The sequence below is a fragment of the Mytilus edulis genome, chromosome 7 (genome assembly GCF_963676685.1).
Source record: "Mytilus edulis chromosome 7, xbMytEdul2.2, whole genome shotgun sequence".
Taxonomy (NCBI): domain Eukaryota; kingdom Metazoa; phylum Mollusca; class Bivalvia; order Mytilida; family Mytilidae; genus Mytilus; species Mytilus edulis.
Genome location: NC_092350.1, coordinates 40,125,660 through 40,141,536, shown reverse-complemented (window position 1 = coordinate 40,141,536; position 15,877 = coordinate 40,125,660). Strand labels below are relative to the sequence as shown.

The window sequence follows — 15,877 nt, the reverse complement described above, 5'->3', positions numbered from 1 at the left end:
ATGAAACTAAAACTTGAGATTCCTAAAACTTAAGAAAAAATGACCTTTTTTAATGTTAAAAATAGAATGCACGGTGTTATTAAGGAGATGTGATATGGTTTCCAATAAGAAAACTATCCACCTAAGTTAAAATCAAGTGGATGTAATTTGTTACTGAAAATATAGTGTTACAGTGGATGAACGTTCACTCTCCCCATGCCGAGTTGTATAGAATAGAATATTTTCATTCACCAACTGATTAGGGCCCCAGGAAAGCATATAGCATACAAACAATATTATAAACAATAACATATGCAATACCCAGACAATAGATATGTATATTATTTTTTCTTTATTTCACATACTACAAAGATTCTACAAATATACCGTGACCGGCATGTCAACAAAATAATAGGCTAATGTGAGCCAAAATTTGTTCCTGTGAAAAAAGTTCCAGTGGAACTAATTTCACAGGAAATATGTTCTGGGAGAACTTTTTTCACAGACAATTTCTATATAATTTGTTCCATCTCTATGAAATAAGTTCCACACTTTATTTGGTGAAATAAGTTCTGGGTTGGTGAAATTTGTTCCTTACCTAGTGAAATAAGTTCCATGTTTGTGAGATTTGTTCCTTACCTGGTGAAATAAGTTCTGGATTTGTGAAATTTGTTCCTCACCTGGTGAAATAAGTTCCTTGTCTGTGAAATGTGTTCCACTGGTTAAACAAGTTATCTTATATATACTGAGCACTTGTCATCAGTGAGTTTAAAGTCATTATAAAAAACATGTATTATATTGATAATGTAATAAATAAAAAGTGTAAACATCCAATTGGATCATGTGGAGTAAAGCAAAATTTTAATAACATGCTCAATTAATAATACTAAAAGTGGCACTTATAAGCCAGGAAAAAGTAGAATAAGAAATAATAATGTCAATAATAAAAGTCACTCCGAAAAAAAGTATTATAGTTAAAGATGAACATTTGTACTTTTTTAAAAAGGACAAAGTGACTGATCAATTTTATTAAAAGACATAAAGAAACAAAAGACACAATCTTTTAAAAATGTGCAATGACCATAGCTAAGTACATGTATGATTAGAACACCCATGACAGGTCATTAGGAACAAGGAGGTTGAATACCACATAAACGATAAAACACAGATACATTATCATCGCATCATTTTCTTATCTTCATCCTACAGTCATTCCTTCAATTGCAAATGTACCCCATGCAAGCACAGAACTTATGTTTCGCGCAGAACATTTTCATTGATTTCTATAAAATACCTTCGTTTAAAACTAATATCAAAAGAACTTATTTCACTTTTTTTTTTAAATTTTAATATTGGAACAAAACTCATGGTGCTGTGATTTTTGTTCCGGAACTTATTTCACACTTGTTTAAAAAATTAGTTCCGGAACAAATTTTATAGTGCTGGAACATATTTTCTGTGACATAAGTTCCGGTGGAACATATTTCCTATGAAATTTGTTCCAGTGGAACAAATGTCACGCCGGAACAAATTTTTTGTTACACTAGCAGATACTGACCGTTTGTTGTCACTGACTTAATTAAAGCGGCTTAGTCTGCGCCAGGTAAGTGTATTTTCACTTTAAAGAAGACTAAAAAAGAGCATACATGTGAACCTCCCGACGGGAGTACAATAATCCCGTTTTCAGGGGTCTCCTCCCGTCCTCCCGTTTAGAAAAAAAAACCTCCCGTGTATGAAATATTTCATGAATGAAAATTTTCAGTCGCCATATTTGATAATTTGTTACTACCATAGAGGTTTAATTGACACCTGTGTTAAATTTTACCTGTAAATCAAAGAAGAAGTATAATTATATGGCTTCATTTGACAGCTTGGGTGTCAAACATACAGGTAATCAACGATGTTTACCTCTGGCTAACTGCCGGTGTGTTATAAAAACTTTGTGTATTTGGTTACTTCCCTTTGATTTATCCTGCTTTAAGTTATTTTGCTTTAAAAAATGTAAATTGTAAAAAGACTATAAATGAATAATATTTTAATCAAATAATCATAAAAGGATGGTAATTGAATAAATTTAAATGTTTTGGGACAAATAAAAAAATATAAATTTATAAATTATTTTAGCAATCTAGACTTCTTTTCAAGGATTAAATTGAAGTTTATATGGGAAGTCTGTCTGTGAATTTTGTGTTTGAAGTACCCAATATGTACAATTTATATTAGACAGAATACAAATCCTAGTTAGTTTTAAAAATGTATAGAGATTGAGACTTGTTTATGCCAGTATACATGGTATATAAGATTTTATTGATTTAGTTAGCAAATCATTTTACACTGTTTCAGTCTTTAAATTTTCTAGAAATATGACTTTCATATTTGCTTAAAAACCATGCAATACTATTGTTAGAGTTTATTATTTTTATTATTAATTTATCATGTTGCAAATATACATGTATAATAGCATATTTCTTTCTTATTTGTCTATACTGTTACCAATAATAAGGAGATGGAGACATGAATACAAATCTATACAGATAAGATAAATAAATATAATGATTTATTTGAAAGCAGTCAGCACTCAATTATGAGGGGGGGCGAGACCATTTTCGGGACGCCGGGATTGGCCGATTTTAGCAACGGGAAATTGGGATTGCCTTGTTTAAAGATCGGGAATTCGGGATAGAAAATCATCGGGATACGGGAAACCCACGTTTTTAGCCATGGGAAATCGGGATTTTTATGTTGAAATATAACGGGATTGACAAAAAACTGTACCTTGGACAGATAAAAGTGCCATTTTCATCATCTCCTTGGCGCTATTTTGCCGGCTCCGGCAAAATAGTGATTTACATAGAGTTTTGCTATTTTGCCGGTCTTAACTAAGATTTTAATAGAAGTATAGAAATTAAGAATAACAAAAAGATAGAAACATACACTTTAATAAGGAATGTCTATACTAAAATGTCTTCTTTAAAAATTTATTTAATTTATTTAAATTGATATTCTTTACTTTTAGAATAAGTAGTCTCTAAAAATGTGTATTTTTCAAATATTTAAAAAAGAAAAACATAAATATCAAAATTGATACTAGTACTTTTTTCTTTGATAGGAAGACTAAAATATATTTCTTAATAGAAAAACATATAATAAATACACATAAGAAAAGCATACAAACCCATAAAAAAAATCGACATTCTGATTAAAACTTTTAATAAAAAATTTATATTAGTTTTGAAACAAAAAGTAACACCCAACAACTTCAAACTGCTCGATGAGCGTTACTAAACCTGTTTCTTTTGCGTCTGCATCACTTTTGCAGACTGAAATGCAGATAATTAATATACATTTTAGTATTCATTATTCATAAAATCATAAAATAAATGCTGCCATTAGCTAGATTTCTATGCATTGTGTGTACAATAATTTTTTTGTATTAATCTTTAACTTTTTGTAGCCCTCGTTTCACGTTTCCTCAGTTACACATAGTTGTCGTTTTCAAATTGCTCTAAAACCTGCTGAAGCTTTTCATATCTGTCGAAAATCAAGTTTGTTTTATAACATCACATTTTGTTGTTTTCTATTTTGAACGTTTAATGTTCGACAGAATTTAACGTATGTACATGTAATTAAATGAGTAGAGTTCTCCGAATTTAACTGACCAGGAATGCAAGGCGAACATTAAAAGGTTATTGACATCTAGCCACATATATCATTTGTGCATAAATAGTTTCCTGAAAAAATATATTTCATATCATCTTGATTAAAAATCTGAAATAGGACCGGCAAAATGGCAAAACTCTATATGAATCGCTATTTTGCCGGAGCCGGCAAAATAGCCACTGCCTTTCATTATACTTCAATCAGAATCGCATCTAGAAACAGAGTAGATCCAGATCTTATTGCTATTTTTGTTTTTTTGAGTGCCATATTTAATATCCACTGTACGCGAATGAAATGCTAACCAAAATTCATGATAAATGTCTATAAGCTCCTTGGTATTAGTGTCGCTCTGATTTAGAGTATCAGTATACCCAAAGAGTGTGGTAAAGGTTTTTTTTCGTGCAACATGTTTTGCCATTTTTAATTTACAACCTTCCGTGAAAAAAAGTTTTTCAACGCTTTACTGTGAAATTAGTAAAAACGGCAACGTGCAAGCATTTTATTTATTTTTCGTTCATCGTGAAATTGTAATTTTATTTCGCGTTTGTCCGTGAACATAACGCCTCTTTACAACCCTTCCCATATTTTTAATAAGAGTAAGACCTAAAAGAAAACACATGTGTTTCCGGTACCCCTATATATATATATCTAATTTTAAGTACCTATAATCTAACTCTACTCTTAAAAGGTTATTGGATGTTATGTGGACAAGCACTTGTTAAGTCAGAATTTTTCTCCCATATGAACCAGTCAAAAACGTTTGAAAAAAAAACTATTTTGCTTTCCTACCGATCCTATTTTTTTAGGGGATGTTACCTGAAACACATGTATTTTTTTCTTCGCCTTACTACACATATAATTTCACAGACACAGTCTTCTCTATAATCGAATATTATATAAAAATATTTCTGGCATTCTGCAATTTTGAAGAAAACAAATACCCCAATTTGACGTGTTTAAAATGTACGTACTAAATATATTGGTCAAAATGCACAAATTGAAAGCAAATAATTAAGAACAACATTACTCAGAGGGTTTAATTTTCAAAGTTTACCAGGACGGCCTGCTTTAAAAGTTGTGTCAGATGTGTCTATTCGTTATCTTAAATAGTGAAGGACCTCTTTATTAAATAAATGGTGATTTCTTGTTTATCGGGATCGGGATTTTTAACAAAATATGTTCGGGATTTCGGGATTTTCTGATATTAAAACCGGGAAATCTGGATGAGACCCCCTCTAGCCCCCCCCCTCAATTATCAAAAACAAAACAAAAGAAGAAACAGATTCTTCTTAAAATTTTATTTTCATTCAAATAGAAAGGCAATAAGGGTACTATAAACATATTACAATTTGATGGAAATTTGAAGAGAAAATACAATTTCTACATTAGACGGTTACATTTACGACAAAATTTATGTCGATAAAAAAACCTCCTGATCTGAGTCCTAATCTCCTGACCAAAATTTCCAAATCTCCTGATCTGAGTTTCACAGTCCATCACATGTATGAAAGAGGCATTAGTAGTTTGTGCGGAGAAATCTCAATATCATTTAAAAATAAAACAATAAATAAAAATTTAAACTGATACAGTAGTAGTATTATGCAGCTTATCGTACAATGGTGCTCCTAATGGGGAGGTAATACGAAACAGACGTATAATTAAAGCGCCCTCTTCCGGCCTTTTTCATCAAGCCAAGATGGCAGAACAGGTACAGTCCACATGGCCGTCGAACAAATGTGTCTATTTGCACGTTTTCTATATATTTTTCGTGTTTTATTAACAGTTTTAATTATTATTAAAAAGTATGAATTTATAAAACACGAATTTGAACATTCTACAACAGAAGTAACGCATGAAAAGTTAAAGGAAACAAAAAAAGGGGGGTTGCTGGGGCACAAATTCAAGTCTGTACATAAGTTTGTCTAATAAATCTGTATTGCGCCGACACTTCATCAAATCAAAAGGAATAGGCTTTTCATAAAAACGAAATTTTCTAAAACCAATATATCGTATTCCCAAAGGCAAAACTTGAAATTTCAGACAACAATAAGTCTTCCGAGCCTCGTCTTCCTCTTACATTTTTCAAATTGCCGTTCACGCGATTTTAAAAAATAATCTTGCACATAATACAAAGATAAATTCAAAGATTATTGCTTTTATATTAAAACTTTTATATATTATATATGTAATTATTTGCAATGTTGTAATCAATAGTTTGAATAAGACCTTAAAAAATTCTCTGCAAGCATACTGAAAATATTCATGAACACAATGTATAGTCGCCGTCAGCTGAAATTCGTAGCGGTTATCGGTAAAAATAATCTAAACTATCAATCGCGTTCACTCGAGATATAGTTTTTCACATTCCATTCATATATCGCAAAAAGAAAAACCACTACTGAACTACCTTTTAAGTGATCGCACTGTAATAATCCTGACCTTCACATTTTCCAGAATATTTTCCATTGTAATTCCGCCATCTTCGTTTCTATGAGGATCAAAAATGATAAGAATTTAGACCTACAAATGTACAAGTAATAACCCAAAAGACACATTTTATAAACAACCATAAGCAAAATATTGGGGTAAATAAGTATTTTGTGAAACCCTTTGCTCTTTAAAAAGCAGAATTCTAACATGTACCTTATAATTAACAATTCATTCACTAATACATTTGTAACTGGACTAATTTAAATGTAATTCAAATTTCTATTTAACAGACAGAAAGGTCGTTTCAAAAGCAGCCCACAGTGTTTCTGAACAAGAAGCAAGGTGCTGGAAAAAAGAAGACTCTTAGACATTATTTCAGTGTTGGTCTGGGATTCAAAACACCCAGAGAGGTAAGAACGTTTACATGTACATTTATTGCAACCAAAATATACATTGTGCCAGTGTGTTGGGACTACAAAAAATGTATTCAGTCATCCCAAATACTCACAAGCCTAGTCCTTCGACCAAGGTAAAGTGTTGTTGTCAAGTTGATAATTTGACCTACTGGGACTACTTGAACTCCAAACACAATTGTTTAAAGGTGTACAAAATGTACTTTACACTAGTACAAGCCTACAAGGGTATAATGTCTGAATAAAAGAAATAATCACTTGTCCTAACTTTTCATGTCGATGGAAAAGTTTGAATAAAGCTGTAAATGATGTTTTATCACGATGGTCTACTGATATCATTGATGAGATGCCTCATGGCTTTTTTCTGATACAGCTTCATTCAAAAAGATTGCTGGATATCCATGCATATACATGTACTTTAAAGTTTATTTTTTACCCCTTTTCAAAACAAAGTGCAAAGAATAGATGAACGAAGATATGATATCAGTGCCAATGAGACAGATCTTGATCCAAGTCACAATTTGTAAAATTAGAACATCATAGGTCAAAGTATGGTCTTCAACACAGAGCCTTTACAAATGGCTCACATTGAACGGCAAGCAATAAAGGGCCCCAAAAGTATACATTGTACGTATACTGGCTTGCCTTTGTTTTCTCTGTAACACATGTACAATGTACATTGTACTTGAATTGTGATTATTTGGATATTGTTTAGCAGTCATGAACATGCATAACATCAAAGAAATAATATTGACAAGCTAATTTCTGTAGTCGCAAATTCTTGATACGATTTGGCAGCAAACTTGTCTGTGATATTTTTATTTCTTGTGATATTCTTCTTGTTCTCCAAAACATTATTTTTTAAAAATAGCCATGGCATTCACATATATTAACACATACTTTTCAATATTTTACCCCTTCATTAATTTTTAGATTTTCTGTTTCTCACACATCGAAGAAGTCCAAATAAATTAATAAAAGAAATAAAAGTGTTAGCAATTTCATATGCCTACAGTGTATTTTGTGTAGCTGTAAATGATGTTTTATCACGATGGTCTACTGATATCATTGATGAGATGCCTTATGGCTTTTTTCTGATCCAGCTATTAAATCATTCTAAATATAATTTGAATTTTCCCTGTGCATTGTTAGATTGATTTATATTGCTGCCTTTAAAATCTGAAAACTTCCACTTAGGGCTTGTGTTCTGATTATCTTTCATTTTCCTATCAAATCTATCTGTATAAAAGTTTGATATTTTAATACTTTTGACTTACAAAAACACTCATGTTAGCTTTGAAATTTCTCTAAATGAAGTCCTGAAATGTTATCTTGTAACCATATTTCTTGACATTTGTCTTATTATATGACATTATCTGAGTGTAGATATTAAAAAAAACAAAAAACCAAAAAAAAATTAAATAGTATTCATTCACTGGCTCAAAAGAACATACTTTTCAATATTATACCCCTTCAATAATTTTTAGATTTTCTAGTTTTCTTTTAGAACCAATTCAAGAAGTCCAATTAAAAGCATTAAAATAAATTACTGTCATTTCATAAATATGCCTACAGTGTATTTTGTGTAGCTGTAAATGATGTTTTATCACGATGGTCTACTGATATCATTGATGAGATGCCTTATGGCTTTTTTCTGATCCAGCTATTAAATCATTCTGAATAAAATCACAATGTTCACTGTGCACTTTTTTATCTGAGTGCTCAACGTTTCTGATGAGTCTTACAAGTAGACTAAATGTGCAACTGGCATATATAATCCTAGTACCTTTGATACACATAACTATTTAGATTTTCAATGTACAACATGTCTTTGTTGCAGTCTGAAAATTTTGAGGACTTTCTATAATTTAACCTTATTTCTTGAAAAAAATAATTTTTATGCACTTGCGTGATAGTAAATATTCCTTGATGAATAAACAGTATTCTTACATTGTTTTATTCATTTTAAGCTCACCTGGCTCAAAAGTACATACTGCTCAATATTTTACCACTTCATTAACTTTTAGATTTCTTTTTTCTCATTTCTAGCAGATTTCGAAGCAGTTTGGATAAAAGAATTAACAAAATGATGTCATTTCATATGTCTACAGTGTGATTAGTCTAGCTGTAAATGATGTTTTATCACGATGGTCTACTGATATCATTGATGAGATGCCTTATGGCTTTTTTCTGATCCAGCTAATATTAAATCATTCTGATTAAATTCAGTCACTGTGCACTATTAGATTTTCAATGTACAAATTTATTTGTTGCATTCTGAAAAATTTGAGAACTTTCTATATATTCTAACCTTATTTCTTGAATTTTTCTTATTTTATGAACTGACCTGATTTTAAACATTCCTTAATGAATAAACAGTATTCTTGCATTGTTTTATTCATTTTAAGCTCACCTGGCTAAAAAGAATATACATCTCAATATTTTATCCCTTCTAAAATTTTTAGATTTCCTATTTCTCATTTCCAACCATTCCAAAAAGTCTTAAAGAAAGATATTTGTGTAGCTGTAAATGATGTTTTATCACGATGGTCTACTGATATCATTGATGAGATGCCTTATGGCTTTTTTCTGATCCAGCTATTAAATCATTCTGATTAAAATCAGTCACTTTGCACTATTACATTTTCAATTTACAAAACGTATTTGTTGCAGTCTGAAAAATTTGAGAACTATCTATATTCTAACCTTATTTCTTGAAATTTTTCTTATTTTATGAACTGACCTGATAGTAAACATTCATTGATCAATAACAGTATTCTTACATTGTTTTATTCATTTTAAGCTCACCTGGCCCAAAAGTACATACTGCTCAATATTTTACCACTTCATTAACTTTTAGATTTCTTTTTTCTCATTTCTAGCAGATATCGAAGCAGTTTGAATAAAAGAATTAACACAATGACCGTCATTTCATATGTCTACAGTGTGATTAGTCTAGCTGTAAATGATGTTTTATCACGATGGTCTACTGATATCATTGATGAGATGCCTTATGGCTTTTTTCTGATCCAGCTTATATTAAATAATTCTGATTAAAATCAGTCACTGTGCACTATTAGATTTTCAATGTACAAAATGTATTTGTTGCAGTCTGGAAAATTTGAGAACTTTCTATATTCTGACCTTATTTCTTGAAATTTTTCTTATTTTAAGAACTGACCTGATTGTAAACATTCATTGATGAATAACAGTTTTCTTACATTGTTTTATTCATTTTAAGCTGACCTAGCCACAATGAATATACATCTCTTCCATTCACAATATTTAATCCCTTCTTTAATTTTAAGATTTCCTATTTCTCATTTGGGACCATTACGAAAAGTCTTGACCAAAGAGATTTGTGTAGCTGTAAATGATGTTTTATCACGATGGTCTACTGATATCATTGATGAGATGCCTTATGGCTTTTTTCTGATGCAGCAATAAAATAACTAAATGTGCACTGGTAAATTTAACTTGCAGCCTTTAAGATTAGAACTTGGAAAAAGGGGTTTGGTTCAGATTTCCAATTTCTCGTTTCTTGTCATAGTTAAGAAGTCTGAATAAAAGAAATAAAAATAATTAAAAACCAATTGTTCAAAGAACAATTGAAGGTATTTCCACAAGTAAAGATCTATTTTAGTATCAAAATATTAAAAATCAATCTAAAATGTCAGTTCCTATGGCTTTATAATGTATAAATATGAATTTAAAGCAAAGGTCAAAATATAGAACATGCAAATTACCTATGACCTTGACCTCAATTTCAAGATCATAAACCAAGGATCTCAAATCAAAAGACCCTAGGCCTTTATTATGTATGGTTAATGAGTTATATCACTTTACGCATAATACTAAATATAAGATGGGCAAAAACTCCTATTTATTGTTTACGCACCCTTTCAACCAAAATTTTATAAGTAACGTCATGTCGCAACTAACAATTTAGTGAAAATAATTTGTCGATACCTTAGGCTTAAATTAAAATATTGATTGTTTGCCCTTTACCGACCGACCCTATAAATTCGTTGCGCCTGAAAATCTTTTATTTGTATTTACCAGCAAGATTTTATTTTATTTTATTTTTTCGTTCCTACCAAAAATCTTATATTTGTATTTCCCGCTCAAAACTATTTTATCTGGAATTCTAGGGTTTTATCTTCAACGTATAAGGTCCAGTCCGTTTGGTATCACCTGAGCGTTTGACATGAACACTTGCATTTGAAGTTTCAAAGCATTTGTTTGAAATCGATGTTCAGCATGTGAACGCTTCTCTGTACCTTTATACTTAAAGAGCAGGGTTCATTTTCAAAAAAGTTCGTTTGATACAAAATTATCAAGGTGTGTACAAACTAATTTGTAACGGACGTTGTATTCTATATAGGGATGGCCTTTTGTGATCCGCAGATCAGGATGATTATGTTAACGATGCCGCTATATTATTTATATCTGACATGAACCAAAAGTGACACAACCCTGTAAAGTGGAGAATATCTGGCAGTAAAATCGCCAAGTTGTCCATACAGATCATTTATGAATGCGATGTAAAATACGTGACAATTGTCAGAGTTTTTTAAAGTCTTGTAGCATTATTATTGGAAACAAAGGCACACACGATGTTTTTAACACTCTAGGGACTTTTTCTACTAGTAATGTATGTCTGCCCGGATATATCTTATCAGTACAAAGTTATCTTTTACAGAAAATCTTAAGGTAAGCATACAAGGTACGTAGTACAGAATAAAAGTGCAAGTTCAAACTGATTTCCAAACTCTTCAAAGTTCCAGGCATATAAACGTGTTGAAGATATGCGGCACAGCTCTATTTTTTTTATATTTGAAAACAAAATAGTAGTGCATATGAATTAGCTTCACATTCTACGTGATATTTTTTTTAAACTAATACTCAGGGTTCTCGCTAAGGCGAGTCCATGAGTCCTGGACTCATCAAAATCTGTCTGGACTCACCATTTTCAAAACTGGTGAGTCCACAGATACATCAATATTGAAATATTTTGTATAAACTGAACACAGTTAAACACAAATATCATCATTTTATAGCAAAAGTTTAAAAAGTAATCTAAATTTAATGTCATTTCATTGCTCTGTTAGGCCATGGAAACTAAAATATTACATTATATTGCAACAAAATATATTCTTCTTGTTGTTGGACTCACCATGGCCAAAAATGACGAGTCCCTGGACTCGCCTTCAAAAATCCTTAGCGAGAACCCTGAATACTCCCAGAAAACTTATTTGCAAAAACAAAACGGACACAAATAACATTTTGCAGAGTTTGTATCTATAAAATAAAATATTATACCTACCTGCCTACCCATGACAAATAATATACCGAGCCAAGTTATTTTTTTGGGGAAAAAAATAAAATATTTTACCTACCTACCTACCCTGTTTCAAAACATAGGGTCGGAAAAGGGCAAACAAACAATATTTTAATTTAGGCCTTATATGGTTTTTGAAAATAAAGGAAAATAAGCCAAAATCAAACTTGAGAATATGACCTTGAACTTTGACCTTGACCTAATTTTCATTTTTTTGGACCAAGGACCTCAAATCAAAAGACCCTAGGTCTCTACCACTTATGGTTTACCAGTTAGAAATGCAAATCACTTATATCAAATACATATAAGGGGGAATAACTCTCATATGGAGTCTACGGATAGCTTCGGTCAAAACTAAACTCCTAATCCTGAAGATGTAACGAGCAATTTGGTAAAATAAATTTGTCGTAATCTTTTACGGTTGTGAAGGAGTAGTGGCCAAAAGAAAAACAGTGTTTGGGGAGGTAACTCTTACAACAGAAAGTATTAAGTTACACGGTTGTCAGTTTAAAAGCGTATAAACTATACGATATCATATTTCAAATATCTAAGCGACATCTTTTGAAACAACAAAATTACGCAAGAAAAAAATTAGGCGGAAGAAAAAAATAAAAAAATAATAATAATAATAATCAAAACAAAATCAATAGGTCTTTCCACGGAAAGGTGGAAAGACCTAAAAATGACTTTTTTATTTTTATATGCCAACATTGCATTTAGTCTAGCTGTAAATGATGTTTTATCACGATGGTCTACTGATATCATTGATGAGATGCCTTATGGCTTTTTTCTGATACAGCAACAAAATCATTCCTATTTTAATTAGAACTTTAAATGTATACTGGTAAATTTGATTGTTGCAGCCTTTGAAATTAGAACTTATCCCATTTCTGTTTTTTTAGGAGTGAATAAAAGAAATTAAATTTTAAAAAAATGACTGTCATTTCATATGTCTACAGTGTATTAAGTCTAGCTGTAAATGATGTTTTATCACGATGGTCTACTGATATCATTGATGAGATGCCTTATGGCTTTTTTCTGATCCAGCTATTAAATTGATTGCTTACCAGTCATATTATGAATATTAAATTGATAAAACATTTTAATCCTATAATGTATAAACTTTCATTTCAGGCTATTAATGGAACCTACGTTGACAAGAAGTGTCCATTCACTGGTAATGTTCACATTAGAGGAAGAATCCTGTCCGGTGTTGTCCTAAAAATGAAGATGATGAGGACCATCGTTATCAGAAGAGATTATCTTCATTACGTCAAGAAGTACAACAGATTCGAAAAGAGACACAAGAACATGTCTGTCCATTGCAGTCCAGCTTTCAGGTATGCTGAGCTTTTCTTGCAGGATCTTTTGTTATGTACACTTTTTCCTTGACTGACCTTGAGAGCTGGCAGTTATCCCTTACAGTAAACATTATCTATATACAGTCAATACACTTGATATACAATGTACATACATCCTTTATATAGACTTTATCCGTGTGACAAATATTGCCTAATTTCCTAATTCAGGAGTTATTGTGTCATCTTGATTAATACAATGACTATAACTTGTGTGCCAATGAGGAAAATTCTGTTCAGAACTGTGAAGAAAACGCACGTCAGTCTGAGGCATATATTTGTTGTAAAAGTAGACATTGAAATACAATAAATAATTAATTGTATCATGATACCAGTTCTATGATTTCTCTCACTATGCACATCACCCAAACGGGTTATAACATTTCAATTTACAAGCATGATAGACTAAATTACAAATGTTTTCAATGTTGATTTGCAGGCTGGGCTAATATTAAAGTGAAAAACCACATGGGATATTTTCTTAAAAACAATACTTTAAAGTGTGTAAGGCTAAAAGTTTAGTTCTTTTTCTTTCCTCCCTTCTTATATGCATCTTAAATTTTCCTGCTTATTCAACAAATTTTATCGACCAATATTGTTATTAAAGCAGACAATAAGCTTTTGTAGATAGAGGCCTGACCCTCATTTTTAGAAAATTTGGCCTGCATTGGGAATTTATCAAGCTTGTGTTTTGGGGCCCATGGCCATGCCTGCAAATATCATAAAGTCAAGACTTTTTGGTAATAGGCACTGTAAAATTCTGGAATTTAAGATGCATGTATACACATTCTTTATTAATTCAAAGATCGTATTTTGTACATACATGTATAAAGAGTTGACTATAACTTGTGTGCCAATGAGGAAAATTCTTTTCTGATCTGTGAAGAAAACGCACGTCAGTCTGAGGCATATTTTAGTTGTAAAAGTAGACATTTAAATACAAATGTATTGTGATACTAGTTCTTTTATTTTTGTGGCTATAAACATCATTAAAAAAACTGTTAAAACATTCAATTTTCACCCCGTTTTCCTTCCTTCCTTTCTATCTTGGTCGTCACATTTTATGAATAAGTATTGTTGAGCACCATAAGTCTTGACAATGAACTTCTGTGGTTTGAGGTCTGATCCTCATTTTTGGAAATTTGTCTAGATTCTATTGGAATGTAGTTGAAAGTCATAATGACCTAATAGACATTTTAGATGCCTGGTCTTATAGCCAAGCTTAAAGACAGTCATTAAAAATTAAAAAATTTAAATATAGGTGCATATATAACCATGCCTTCCAATTTAAATAGAAGGTTATGTTCATCTCTGATTAAAGAGTTGACTATAACTTGTGTGCCAATGAGGAAAATTCTTTTCTGATCTGTGAAGAAAACGCACGTCAGTCTGAGGCATATTTTAGTTGTAAATGTAGACTTGAAATACAAACGGATTATACATGTATGTGATACTACTACTAGTTCTATTATTTTTCTCACTGAGAACATCATGCAAAAAAAAAATGGTTATATTGACATTTACTTTTGCAAATCAATACTGCTGAAGTATCCCAAGAGATGAGGTATTGGGTCAAGTTATGTTGGTGTATATTTAGGTCAATGAAAGAGACAATTGTTTCATGTGAAAGGATTTTAAGAGTGATTTATATTTATTGTTTGAAAGTTCTTTGTTTTTGGAAAATTTGTCTAGTTTCTATTTCATACTGGCCCAAGAGACATTTAACAAGCCTGGGCTGTCAGGCTTTTTGCGTAACAGGAAAACAGTCATTAAGGTCCAGAATTCATAATAAAGATCCATATATAATCATGGTAATTCAAGCTGTAGACTAAATCCATCTATGTTTAAAGAGTTAAATATTATTTGTGTGCCAATGAGGAAAATTCTTTTCAGAACTGTGAAGAAAACGCACGTCAGTCTGAGGCATATTTTAGTTGTAAAAGCAGATATTTTAGTTCACTTGTATTATACTAATTCTAAACATTTATGGCCAAGCGTAAAGACAGTCATATAAAGTCCAGAATTTAAAAAAAATTATATATATATAAGTTATAAACCATGCCTTCCTAATTTTTATAGAAGGTTTTGTCCATCAATGATTAAAGAATGAAATATAATTTCTGTGCCAATGAGGAAAATTCTGTTCAGAACTGTGAAGAAAACGCACGTCAGTCTGAGGCATATTTTAGCTGAAAAAGGAGAGATTTTAATTCTAAAATTTTCCTCATTATGAACATCTACCAACTGGCTATAACATTCAATTTTCTCCCCTTTCTTTTGTTTTCAAGTTACATGTAGGTATAAATGAAGTTCAAATGTCTTTGATGTTAATTTACAGGCTTATTAAAAAAAACATTGGCTATTGAGGTGCAACATTTTATACACTATTTTGAACTAGTAATATGAATCTATGATGACTAAAAAAATAAATATTTATTTTTATTTTGCAGAGATCTGATTGTTGGAGATGTTGTCACAGTAGGAGAATGCAGACCTCTGAGTAAAACTGTACGATTCAATGTTATTGGTATCAAGAAGACAGGTTCATCCAAAAAAGGATTCAGAAAATTCTAAATAAAAAAATGGACATGTATTTATATTATTGTCTTTAATGTAAACTGCCATCTCACTTGAGAAAGTAAAAATTAAAGAAAAATACTCTGGAATGTTCCACAAAACTACATGATTCTGCAATA

At 31.1% G+C, this 15,877-nt stretch overlaps 1 protein-coding gene and 2 non-coding genes across 3 annotated transcripts; all 3 read left to right on the top strand.

Moving 5' to 3' along the window:
• Positions 1–5,256: 5,256 nt before the first annotated feature.
• Positions 5,257–15,774, top strand: LOC139481439 (small ribosomal subunit protein uS17-like). The gene is made up of 4 exons (XM_071264769.1): positions 5,257–5,347; positions 6,360–6,479; positions 12,958–13,163; positions 15,632–15,774. Exons 1-4 carry the CDS (start codon positions 5,336–5,338, stop codon positions 15,753–15,755), a joined length of 462 nt encoding a protein of 153 aa, XP_071120870.1. The 5' UTR covers positions 5,257–5,335; the 3' UTR covers positions 15,756–15,774.
• On the top strand, positions 9,851–9,927 carry LOC139483685 (small nucleolar RNA SNORD35). Its single transcript, XR_011655095.1, has one exon. It is a non-coding gene; the product is annotated as a small nucleolar RNA SNORD35 (small nucleolar RNA).
• On the top strand, positions 12,550–12,626 carry LOC139483684 (small nucleolar RNA SNORD35). Its single transcript, XR_011655094.1, has one exon. It is a non-coding gene; the product is annotated as a small nucleolar RNA SNORD35 (small nucleolar RNA).
• Positions 15,775–15,877: the final 103 nt, after the last annotated feature.